Below are 13430 nucleotides of genomic sequence, written 5' to 3'. Positions count from 1 at the left end.
GCTAAGGCCATACTGAAACCAACAAGACTAACTGGAAGACCAGAGACAAGAGAGACCCCACCCCCATTTCTCTTCATTCCAAGAATTCTGACAGCAAAGAAAAAACAGTTTAGGATATCTACTGATAATCTGAAAGCCCCTACAAATTGCTGCTCCCCACCTCATCTTCCTACAGTGAAATCTGCCATAAAGCACAGAATTTTCTGATTGGCTTTTCACTTTAAAGGAGAGAGATTTGCAAACAGTTCCCCAGACATTTGAGGAAAGTCTCTAGCACGATATGTCAAGACCAAAACAAATGAAGGAAGAGGGAATCTTAGAAGTCACAGTTGCAGTGCACTAAGTGATTTAAAAAATAAAACCGTAATTCCTATTCTCAGAGGGAAAGGATGAAGTGTTACCTTTGTAAAACAAGAGCTACATGATTTTAAAAGGAATATTCCGTGAACAAGGACAAGCTCTTGAAAACTAAAAACAGGATAGCTGAAATGCAAGATTGTACATCAGGTCTGGAGGATGTTATTGAGCGGCTATTAATAGCTCTGTGAGATAATGCACTGGACTGCAAGGTCCGTTTGAACCACGAAGTTGGCAGTTCAAAAGCACCAGCCGCTCACTATGAGTTGTAGCCAACTCAACAGCACTTAACAACACTGTGTCCTTGGGATCTTGGTGTGGCATTGTAGGATAAGCACAGGACTGGTAACCACAAAGTCAGCAGTTCAAACCCACCAGCCACTCCTTGGCAACCCTATACAGGATCGCTATGAGTTGGAACCAACTCAGTGATGCCAAACATAGTAATTATGTCCTTGGCAATGTTCTAATCAGTGGTGGTTTATCAGTGAGCAAGAAAGACAGTGATCTCAGGCCTGTTGTTGTTAGCTGCTGTTAAGTGGATTCAGACTCATGACAACCCCATCGATGCAGAGAGCTGCCCTGGGGGATTTTCAAGGCCCTGACCTTTCATAAACAGATTGCCAGACCTGTCTTTCAAGACACCTCTGGGTGGGTTTGAACCACCAACCATTCAGCTAGTAGATGAGCACTTAGTTATTTCTACCACCTGGGGACTCCCCTGATCTCTGGCTTGTGGAGCTGAAATTATAGTGGCAGGAGAGCATAAACAGTCCATAATACCCATGTTAAAAAATATGGAAGGAAGGTGGGAGGTGATGGGGAAAGATCAAATAAAACAGGGAAGGGAGAGTTCTAGTACCAGGAACGGGGTTGAATTTTTTAGTCAGATGGTGAAGACTGATCTCATTGAGAGGCTGATAGCTGAGCAAAGGCATTATAAGGAGGCAGGAAATTAGCCATGAACAGAGGAAATAACTACCCCCAAGACAAGAGGCTTACTACAGGGAGGCCAGTATGGCTGGAGTTGGGGTGATAATTGAGTAGGTCTGCAGGCCCATGGGAGACTTCTGACTTTCACTCAGTGGAAAATGGGAGCCACTGCAGTTTTGAGCAGAAATGTGGCATGATCTGCCTGTGCCACGTTACTGTTATCTGTTCCTGCTGAGTCTGCCTGTGTCTGTGCCCTAGCTAAGAAATGGCTTCCTCAGCCTTCCATCAGTCTGTCTGCTCGCTGCCTTCTAGCCTCTGTGGGGCTTTGTCTTTCAGGCCCAGGATGTCTTCCTTTCAGTTTTCAGTTCCTACTCCTATTGTGTCATATCCTCAGGCACATAATGTCTGCTTGGTTCCAATTTTACTGTCAGTAAAGGAGCTCTGGTAGCGTAGTGGTTACGAATCGGGCTGCGAAGCACCAAGGTCAGCAGTTCGAAACTACCAGCCGTTCCATGGGAGAAATATGAGGCTTTCTTCTCCCATAAAGATTTACAGCCTCGGAAACTCTGTACAGACTCGCTATGAGTCGGAACCAACTCCACGGCACATAACCACAACCATGGTTTTAATGGTGGTCCATTGTCTCTCCCTTGTTGTTTGCTGAACCTCTCTAGGCATATGCAGATAAATATTATTAAGCATCTGTTTATGGAATATAACATTGAATTTTCTGCTTTCTGAAACTCTGTCATCAGGCACAGTCCTCTACAGAGATAAACTTTGAATGACTCTTGAAAAACCCAGCAGTTTAAGCTGATTTAAACGAAGTGAGAAAAATGGAAACATCTTCAATCCTGCAGACCTTGACCTTTGGTGGGAATATTGGCAACAGCCCTCTTCCTGCCAGGCACACCAACTTTTATGAAAACATAGATGCTTCAATCAAATACAAGATTTCAAGGAAAAATACATGAGTCATTTTCCCATCGACTCATTCTGATGCTTCTTCAGTGCTACTTGTGTCTCTGAAGCTGGGGTGGAGGAAGCGGAGCCTAGAGGACTTCCGGTAAAGTTGGTGTCTAACTGCAGGCTCACAAAATGTCTTCAAACTTGTCTGAAATTCACAAACATGTAAAAATGACAACACACTATCAACCCTGAAAGTTGTACCCTCAACTTTCAAAGATGTCATCCAGAAGAAGAAAAACCAGATTAAATAGAAAGATGGTACTCGAAACACAATGTTCTCCTACCCCTTCAAAAGGAAGCCTAGAACCTGGATAAGGGCAAAGAGGGCATAGAGTGTTCTGTAAAAAGGGGTACCAGGCAGAAGACTGGAATACCTCACACATCCTTTGGGGATCCTTTCTTCCCTCAAGAAGCTTTCTTCCCCCCAGGCAAGAGTAGCCCATTCCTGCCTCTGACGTATCAGTAAGTGGGCACGGCTTGGGGGAGGCATCTGCTTTTCATCCAAGCCAAGAAAAGGCTCATACGACAGGAAACAACAGCTCAGCCCACAGCGTACCCTAGGTACTGTGAAGCAAACCTCTGGTGCCTTTATAAAAATTAGAGAAAGAACTCAGCCACAGCTGCCCACAGTCCCAGCTCTCCCACCACTCCTCTTAGATGAAAGACTGGATAAGATTTATAAATCATAGAGTAGGTAAAAGGATAAAATATGACCCAGTTACAATGATTCAGAGCAAATAGGAGTTACAATGAAATAGCACTAAATCCAAGAGCAAGAAAGAAAGACAGCCTACACGGAAACCAAACCCTTTTGTTGTAGAATCTAATCTGATTCCTAACAACCCTATTGTTGTTTTAAATGTTGAGTCAGTTTCAATTCTAGTGACCTTTGAACTGTAGACCTTGCAGTCAGCAATCCAGTGTTTATTCTACAGCTCCATACCAGCAACTCTTTGTTGTTGTTGTTATGTGCCGTGGAGTCGGTTCCGACTCATAATGACCCTGTACAGGGTTTCCAAGGCTGTAAATCTTTACAGGAGCAGAATGCCTTAGCTTTCTCCCACGTAGCAGTTGGTAGTTTCGAACTGCTGACCTTGTGGTTCGCAACCCAGTTCGTAACCACTGTGCTACCAGAGCAACTCTATAGGACCAAGTAAAACTGCTGCATAGGGTTTCCGAGGCTGTAAATCTTTATAGAAGCAGATTGCCGCATCTTTCTCCTGGAAAGCGGCTAGTGGGTCTAAATCACTGATTCGTTTGGTTAGCAGCCAGACACTTAATCACTGCGCTACCAGCTAAAATCGATCATTTCATTATTCATAACAACTTACTGGGAGTCTTGGTGTGGTGCTTGCAGGATAATGCACTGGACCAAAAACTAAGTTTGAACTGCAAGTTCAAACCCACTAGCTACTCCTCAGAAATCCTATACAGGGTCACTGTGAGGTGGAACCAACTCAACAGCACTTAACATGGAAAAGTTTAAAATGTGGTGAGAATCACCCAACTGTGTCCCAGAGACACAAAGTTAGCACATGCTAACTGCAGGACCACCACAAGCCCACCCCCATTTGCAGAAACACACGCGCTACAAAGCTCCACGAAGCCAAGCACGATAAATGAGGTACACCTGTAGAGTGTATTTCTGATAAGTGTGCCACCAGTTGTTGTTGTTAAGGGCTGTCAACTTGGTCCTGACTCATCGCAACCCTGTATTGGGTTTCTGAGGAGTGAGCTAGAACTGCCGACCTTGCGGTTCAAACCGACCTTGCAGTCCAGCACATTGACCCATAGTGCCACCCCAGGCACCAGTTGTTGAGTGCCATCGAGTCGATTCCAACCCATAACGACCCTGTACAGGGTTTCCAAGGAACAGCTGGTGGGCTTGAACCACTGACCTTGCAATTCAAACTGCTTTGCAGTCTGGCACATTAACCCACAGCGCCACACCAGGACTCTGCTCCAGGCACCAGTAGCAGCAGCTAAAACAGTGCTTGTGGAAGGAGACTCAGATGGGGAGGTGGGTGATGATGGTGTGTCGGGGAAGGATGGCTGGTATTGATTGATTGGGAGCCTTTTGGTACTACTTGATTTTTCAACTAAATAAAACAACACCACAGATGGAATTGTAAAGGCTGTCAAAGAAATATTCCTCAAAAAGCACTTATAAAGCTTATAAAATGTGTTTTTCAAATTACTAAGGCTCTAACTAAAAACATTTTAATAAAAAGCTCTATAAAACCCTTTTTGAAAATTGAAGATTGAGTATCTATATGAATGTGGCTGTAGGGAGTCTTAATTTCCTTCTTCTTTTGAAAAAAAAAAAAAAAGGCAACAAGATGAAACTTTAAAAATGCATTTTGTTTAAGAAATGGAATCACATACCTCCACCCTATAATTGTCTCCTGTGGGTTTTCCGAGACACTGAAAGCGAGGCCTTTATTTTAGCATTTGGGTGGAGGCGTTACAAAGCCATCTGTACACGGATGAAAGCCATTTTGACTAAAAGGGTTGCTGTACTGATATCACAGGAAATAGCGAGTTAGTGCTCATTGCCTTGTTGTCTCTATATATTTTGTTTACATACAAATTCTAGATTTCCCATTTCACTTTGATGACACATTTGCGTTTTATACGGTGGAGAGTTTCCTCTTTGGAAATCCTTTTATGAGCTCCTGATGTGTAGTATGCAAACAGACTCTCTTTACTGTGCGGAAGGCTGGAACAGGAAGACAAGGCCTGTGCTTACTGCCATTTTCAGAGACTGCATGTAGACTGACCTGAAATGAATACATGGTGTCACTGCGCTGGTTCTCCTGAGAGAGATTGGTGGGCACAGTCAGCGAATTAAGAAGAAATCAAAGAAACCCCCCGAGAGAGTCGGGAGAGTACATCTTGTGGACTTTGAACCAACGAAAGGTTGAAAATCCTGGTGCTGAAAGACCTGGGACTAGGAGGGAAAGTGACAGAATCCGCCTAAGAAGTAGTAAGGTTATTTAAGTAGCAACCTTAAATATCAGCTGGAATATGGGGTGCAGGGGTGCACATGGCAATTGGAATCCTTAATCGGAATAGTTGGGTGTCTTGACGACTGGGCTAGCAGAAAGGAAAGCTCTGTCTTGGGAATATCTGTGGAAGAATGAATGAATTTGGTGGTGGAGAAGGTATACCCAGGAAAACCAGTGATGAACTGAAAATGACGCTAAAATTGTTTTTGCTTGTGAAACGGACACATACCTAGACAAAGGAGCCTGAAAAAGACATAAACCGCTCAGATCTCACCAGATTAAGCTGACTTTGAGGTTATTTCTGTTCTATCTGACTGATTTCTGAGCACTGAAGTGATGAAAGCATTTTGTTTTGTTTTAAATAAAGGTTCATATGATATGTTATCCTTTCCCCAGTTATACATCTAAATTCTTAGACGCTTACATAGTGCTTGGGGCAAGTGGATAGACACACAGGCTGTGTATCAATCATTTTGTAGATCTAAAGTGGCATTAGAAATCCTGGTGTGACGCTCTAGGATCAGCAGGTTGGTGGTTCAAATCCACCAGCTGCTGGAAACCATATATAGGGTCGCTGTGAGTCAGAACTGTCTCAGCAGCACTTAAGAACAACCAAGTGACATTACAGTAGGGGTTAGTGTGTGATCTATGTAAAATTGGGTTTCACAGAAGAACTACAGACGTTGAGGGCATTTAGTTCCAACTCATCTGCTGCTTTTCAACTCTCTGAAAATATTTACTCAAGGTATTTACATTCTGACAGTCTTCTTTTCATCATAGTAAAAGTTAAAGTAGGACTCTGCTTCAAACTCAGCATACATGCCAGTGCAGAATAACAGCCCGACAACTGCACAAAACTAAGGCAAAAATGGTGGCAGCAGCCCTTCCTTCCACAGCACTTGCTTCTCCACTGGGTTCATCACAGTGTCCACACAGAACTCAGACACCATACTCAAACTTAGGAGCTTTATTAGGGTTACAAGTCTGGGTGGGAAATGCTCACGGCACAGTTTCTTCCATCTGAGCAGTCTTTCCTCAGCGGTTCTCACCATCAGGCCTCTCTCTTTCCCCGGGGAGATTTCTACGCTCATGGAACATACCATTCCACCATAAGCCTCAGCCCGAAAGCACTCAGCTCTGGCTGCCTGCGTCAGCAAACCTAGCTCCCCAATTAAGTGCCTGGAGGCAGGCACCCCACTCTACAAATGAGCCTCCTGCCCAAGGCACTAGGCTTTACCTGCTCCATGTGCCAACAAGCCCAGCACTATATCTTGTGCTCTGGCACTTGTTTCTTCTGCTGCTCCTCTGCCTCTCTAATGTCATAGCTCTCTGTCCCTGGGTCAAGGAGGTTCAATGCAAAAAAATCTCAGGGTCCCAGGGACAAGCTTCACGCCTGGCTTTTCTTCTCTGATGATAGTGAGATTCTCCTGCCCACTTCTGAGATGGCTCATGTTATACCCGTGATAGAGTGCCCAGTTTTTACAATGACGATGAACTCTGTTAATGTCCACAGCTGTCAGTTATCTTCTCCCACCTTTCCAGACCCATCAAGGAAAGAGTCATTTGGTGAGAGTTTCAAAGAACAGATTTAATAATTCACTACACCACAACCGCCATTGGCTCTGAGCACCATCTGTTGGTAGCAGGCAGAATTAGCATGCTTTGGCTCTGGCTAATTTTGACACATGACAGATTCCCCAGTTAAGTTTTTAAGTTGAGGACAAAATCATCTACCTCTTGGCCAATTAGTAACATTTTTCTTTTTCTTTCTCAATTGTGAAGGTGTGGCGGGGCACCCTGGCCCGCATGCGGTACAAGAGGACCAAGGCAGCGCTGACTATAATCAAGTACTATCGGCGCTACAAAGTCAAGTCATACATCCGTGAGGTGGCCAAGCGCTTTCACGGTGTCAAGACCATGAAAGACTACGGGAAGCACGTGAAATGGCCCACCCCTCCTAAAGTTCTTAGCCGTTTTGAGGAGGCCCTGCAAGCGATTTTCAATAGGTAAGAAATATGTTAGTATGTGTTGCATCCATGTCTGGCAGCACACTGAATTTACAAGGGGGCTTCAAAAAATTCATGGAAAAATTCCATTATCTTTTCCATTCCATTTGTCTGTGAACTTTTTGAAAGTCACAAGTCTGAAACCACAATATTGTCTCAACTCTTTGCTGTTGTGACATTTACTTTCACCTTACACCTCCAGTTTTATAGATTTTTGCTTTCAAAGGGCATCTGTTTGCTTTCCAAAATAATGGAACTGTCGGTTTGTTTTCCCTGTAGCAGTTGACAGCAGGTTTCACAACCCCTGAATTCAAGCTGTATTTAAGATAAGCTACTAGCTTGCTTTCTCTGCTTATTTTATTAACAAAAAGATATATTGTTTATTTAAATTGCCACACTTAAACTAGAAAATCAGCTGACGTATTTAGGGCAGTGTCTCTCAATCCTGACTATACCATTCGTCAGAAGGAGCATATAAAACAGCCTGGTGCCCAGACTCTACCTCCAAGAGATTCCTATTCAATTCAGCTGGGCTCAGGCCTAGGCTGAGGCGCTTTTTAAAGTTTTCCAGATGAGTGATTGTAAATTGCAGCCTAGAGTGAAAACAACTGTTTAAGGGCAAGTTTAAAAAAAAATTGTAAGCAAGCTATTTTTAAAATAAATAATGCCCATAAAAATGTGGTGGTACCTTTCCAACTGATCTTCATTTTTTAATAACCCACCTGGGGGAGCCCTGGTGTGGCGCTGTAGTTTAATGCACTGGACTGCAAAGTCGTTTGAGCCATGAGGTCGGTGGTTCAAGCTCACCAGTTGCTCCTATACAGGGTGACTATGGGTCAGAACCGACTCAATGGCACTTAACAACAACAACCCTGAATATGAGTTTGTGGTTATTCTGATGACTTTTCCACTGATTTTTTGTGCTTACTTGTGTCCAATATGCACCTAATAAAGGAACCCTGGTGGTGCAGCTGTTAAGCACTTGGCTACTAACCAAAAGGTCAGCTTTTCAAACTCACCAGCCATTCTTAGGAAGAAAGGTGAGGCAGCCTACTTCTGTAAAGATTCACAGCCATGGACACCCAGTGGAGCAGTGTTGCACGGTCCTAGAAGGCCACTATGAACTGGAATCATCTCAACGGCAGTGAGCTATGGGGTATACACCAGATGGCTTTGGCACCATCTTAGAAACTCACTAGTCACCTGAAGTGAGTTAGTGGTTTTCAGATGTGGCCATTTGGTGTCATGATCTTCTACAAAGCACACCATGAAGTAGCTGAGATACTGAGTGTAAAATAATTGATTAGTAATTCTGTGCTAAACCAGATTTTTACTTCTATTAGATTTTACTTTTTGTAATCAAAGAATTAAGCACAATACTTGAGAGGAAAACTCTTTAAATTTGTATATCATTTGATTTTTTTTTTTTTAAAGTGATTGTGAAAAAAGAAAAGAAAAAAGAGGAAATCAAATAATACAGAATTTTTGAAAGCAAAAGTACCTCAGTTGTCTCACACGTTAGTTGTCTCTTAGTTGTAAATCATGGCCAGCCTTGTTAATGCAGGTATCAATTATTTTCATGCATGCTATCATATTTACAAGGAGCTGTGGTAGCATAGTGGTTACAAATCAGGCTGTGAACTACAAGGTCATCAGTTTGAAACTACCAGCTGCTCCGCAGAGGCGTTCTGCTCCCGTAAAGATTTACAGCCTTGGAAACCCTGTTCAGGGTTCATTATGGGTAGGAACTGACTCAACAGCACTTAACATCATATTTACATACACTTTGGGTCATAATTTCAAAATAGTTCTTTATATGAATATGTGCTTTTTTTTTTTTAAGTAAAATAATGTGAAAACATGTTGTGGCGACTGTAGGATAAGCACTGGACCAAAAGTTCGGTTTGAACTGCAAGGCCAGCAGTTCAGACTCACCAGACGCTCCTCAGATCCTCAGAGACCCTATACAGGGTCACTATGAATCGGAACCAACTCAACAGCACTTAAACAAAGCTGAAATCCTTCACACATCTTCTTGGTTCTCCCCCATGTTATGTTTTTCCCTTGAGAGAACCACTCACTAATAATTATTTTCTGTGCCTTTACAAACACGTGCATACAATAAGAGACAGCATGGTATAGGGTCTAAGAACTTAAACCCTGGTTTCATCCTCCAGCTCTGTCACCAACTAGCTGTGTTGTTATGTGCTGTGGAGTCAGTTCCGACTCATATCAACCCTCTATAGGGTTTCTGAGCCTATAAATCTTTGTGGGAGCAGAAAGCCCCATGTTTCTCCCACGGAGCAGCTGGTGGGTTTGAGTTGCTGACCTTGTGGTTCATAGTCTGTAAACCTGAGCAAATTTAGTCTCTCGGTGCCTCAGTTTTCTCATCTGTAAAAGAACCTTAACAATCATAGGGTTGTTGAAAACATTTTGAGTGAATATACATAAAGCATCTCTGTAGAATCAGCACTGGACTGTGAACCACAAAGTCAGTGGTTTGAGCCCACCACCACTCCGCAGGAAAAAAATGATACTTTCTGTACTGCAAAGATGTACAACCTCTGAAACCCTATACAGGGTCACTAAGAGTTGGAATCGACTCCATGACACTTTAACAGTAGCATCATGCCTGACATATAGTAGTAAGCATTATGGAGATGTTCGAGTCCTGGTGTGGCGCTGTTGGATAAAGCACTAGACCGCAAGGTCAGTTTGAATCACAAGGTCGGCAGTTCAAACTCACCAGTCGCTCCTTGGAAGCTCTATACAGGGTCATTATGAGTCGTAACTGACTCGACAACACTTAGCAACAATAGAGATATTTGCTCATAATTTTGAGTAACATGCATACACCTATTATCTGGGCATTATCCCCTGTTTTTTAACAGAATCAAAATTGCACTACCTATATAGTTATATTACTTAAAAGTATGTCTTGGAGACATATCCATGACAATAAATAATAATTACCTAATAGTTTTATGGCTGCAAATAGTTGTTATTCATTTCAGTTATGTTGTACTGTGGCCTGTACACTTTTTTTTTTTAGATTTTGAGGTTTTCTTGGCCTAGACTTGATGAATTTTTGTAGCATTCTACTTGTTCATCAAGTGTTTACTTAACGCCTGCTGTGCTGTGGGCTCTGACCACCTTCCAGAGACACAATGGCGAAAACACATGCAGAAGACAGTCCCCACCATCCATCCCAGGACTTGGAGTCACTGAGCATTTGAAAACAGTTCATCTGCTCTTTGTTGACTGAACGCGCACGTTCACACTTATACGGTTTCTCTCTCTCTCTCTCTGTCTCAATGAGTCTTGCCAGCTGTGACCATCTAGTCTAGGGGTTGGCACACTTTCCTGCAAATGGCCAGAGAATGAGTATTTTAGGTTTATGAGCTACATATAGTCACATAATTCTTGTTTTGAGTTTTTTTTTTACAACCCTTTAAAAATGTAAAAACCGTGATTAGCTCACAGGCAGTACAAAAACAGGCCACAGGCCAGATTGGGTTCAAGCTGTGGTTATCAAATGCTGATCTAGTTTCTATATCCTATTTATTGATTTGGAAACTTTTTATTTTGAATTAAATGCAGGTTTACAGAGCAGAGCATCAGTTTGATATTCACCAAATCGTTTACTCTGCTTCATTATCTGGTTGCAATCCCCTTCACGTACCAACCGTTAACAGAATCGATCGTATTCTTTTTTTTTTTTTTTCCCCCCCATCTGAGGAATTCTGAGAGAGGTGTGTTAAAGCATCCCATTCTGGCTACAGGGGTTTTCTTTTTGTTTTGAATGTTTATGTGTCTAATGTCTAGTCATGTTAAAGCCTGTTCCGCACCATAAGTCTTCTTCATTGGGAACCTTCTTCATGCCCAGTTTTGTACCCCTTTCCAGGTGAATGGTAGTTGGTGATGTTTATGGCTGCAGCTGTGGTTGTCTGCTCTACGTATTTATAGACAGCAGTTTGCTTGATTCATATGAGACGTCTGTGTGGCTCTCATGTGTAGGTCAGGTCCCAATTCCCTGGCCCACCTCAGAGGTGGACCTTGTCCTCAGCCACTGATGACCCAGCATATAGTCCAGGAACTGACTGACCAGCAGACAGAGGAGGGAACCCCACAGAAGAATAAAATTGGGGGCTGAAGAGTTAAATGGTGACAGTGTTGCAAAGCCTAACTATCTCCAGTGTCCTTTCCCAGCCTCGCCTGGGATGATCTCAGGGCAGCGTGATGCAATGAAGTGTTGGTTGGTTGCCCATAGAAAGTAGAAAAGCGGATTTTACTGTTATGCTGAGCTTTATTTTCCCATGATTGTAGTTCTGGCAGCCCACTAGTTCTGACCGTATCTGTGATAATGACTGTTCCCATCTCACTGAATGGAGCAGACCACAGCTAACCTTCCATGTGCAAGGACCTGGCACAACTCCCACACTGAAATCCTTCACATCCTGCCCTTGCTAACAATCCCTGATTTTTTTCAGGCTTCTGGAGCCTCTGGGCTTTGTTGAAAAATCCATCTGTCTTAGGCTGGATTCTCTAGAGAAGTAAAACTTACATGTGTATATCTATAAAGAGAAGTTTGTATCAAGGAAACGGCTCACAATTGTAGAAATAGGAAGAGTCCCAAGTCTGGGTCAGATGAACCAAGATCAGCAGGCAGGCAGGAAAGAGGCAGGTCAAGCAGGTAAGAAGGCAGGCTACTAATGGCTCCCAGGATCAACAAGTAATAGAGAAAGCCAGTGGCTTAAGTCCAAAGAACGAGAGGTCAGAGGACCAGCCAGATACAAGATCCAGACCCAGCAGAAAGTAAACAAACTTTGCCTGAGTGTCTACTAAACTGGAAGCAGGGCACACCCCCATGAACACATCCTTTCAGTTGATTGGCTGCTCATAGCAGACTTCATCATAGAGTTAATTGCATTGTATTACATCTCATTATAGGGATAGCTACATCACAGCTGCCAAACCACTGAGAACCCTGACCTCAGACAGGTTGACACAAAATCTTTAACTATCACACCATATAAGCTGCAGCGCTTCCTCTCATTCACCCAGGTGAATCGCTCAGCACATTCCATCGGTTTCATGCCTTCCAGAAAGTCTCCACACTTTCCAGTGTATTGACAGTGTATAATTTCCTTTTTTTTCCTGTGCTGTTATGGGTTTTCCCTATTTCTGTATTTATTGGAAGAGAGAAAAGCAGACATTTGGGCTCAAGTCACCATCTGAAACAAGAAGGCATCTCAGGAATACCTCAGATGACAAGATCTCTTTTTGTGTATGTGAATTAAGAAAAGATGACCCCTTTTCGATGTTAGTTGAATCTCTTTCCAGAGTTCCATGGGAGCATAGTTTGAGAACCACTAGCCTGGATTATTCCATCTGATTATAAGGAAGTTCTCTGTTTGCTTCTGGCATCCCAGCTCATACTCCTGTGCCAGAAAAGATGTTGCACTTATCACATTGAGTTAGGATGCCTGCACCTGTTTTTCTCCCTCAGGTTATTTTCTCTTTGTACCTCCAGTTGCCTAGGTCATGAAACCTTGGAGTCATCCTGAAGTCCTCACTGATTCTCTTGCCCCACATCTAATTCTTCAGCAAGCCCTATTGGCTCTTTCTTCAAAATATATCCAGAACTAGGACTGATCTCTGCAGCTACCTCCCTATTCCAAGCTACCATCTTCCTCCATGTACATTGTGGAAAGTGCTTCTTGCCCATCTCTCTATTCCCATCCTAGCCTCTCTCTTTCAGTGTGTTCCTCATACAGCAAACACAGTGAGTGATCCTTTTCAAGCACAAGTCACGTCATGCCTTGCCTTTGTTCAGGACCTTCCAGTGGCTTTCTTTCTCACTCAGAGTAGTAATCATGGCCTCCATGTTCTATGGATTCCGGCATCTCCTCCAGTCTCTCTCCCCCTTGCTCATCTCACTCCAGCTTCACAAGACTCCTTGCTGATCCTAACTCACCTAACACGCTCACACTTTTATGTCCGTAGGCTTCTGTGCTTGCCTGTTCTCTTCCTGGAATACTCGTACCTTGATATCTGTGTAACGGGCTCCCTCCTTTCCGCTAGGTCTCTGTTCAGACCACATTGTCTCAGTAACTCCTACTCTCCATTCCACCCCTCTGCTGCACTGCCTGTCTCC

At 43.2% G+C, this 13430-nt stretch overlaps 1 protein-coding gene across 1 annotated transcript in view; it reads left to right on the top strand.

Annotated features, from left to right (window-relative positions):
• Positions 1-13430, top strand: part of MYO1D (myosin ID) — a 382292-nt gene that overhangs the window by 223492 nt on the left and 145370 nt on the right. Inside the window, exon 17 of the mRNA XM_006832312.1 lies at positions 7050-7273. Within this exon, the coding sequence (XP_006832375.1) occupies positions 7050-7273 (224 nt within the window). The remainder of the gene's footprint in view (positions 1-7049; positions 7274-13430) is intronic.

This window comes from Chrysochloris asiatica, unplaced genomic scaffold (genome assembly GCF_000296735.1).
Source record: "Chrysochloris asiatica unplaced genomic scaffold, ChrAsi1.0 scaffold00007, whole genome shotgun sequence".
Taxonomy (NCBI): domain Eukaryota; kingdom Metazoa; phylum Chordata; class Mammalia; order Afrosoricida; family Chrysochloridae; genus Chrysochloris; species Chrysochloris asiatica.
This window is presented reverse-complemented; position numbering and strand designations above follow the sequence as displayed.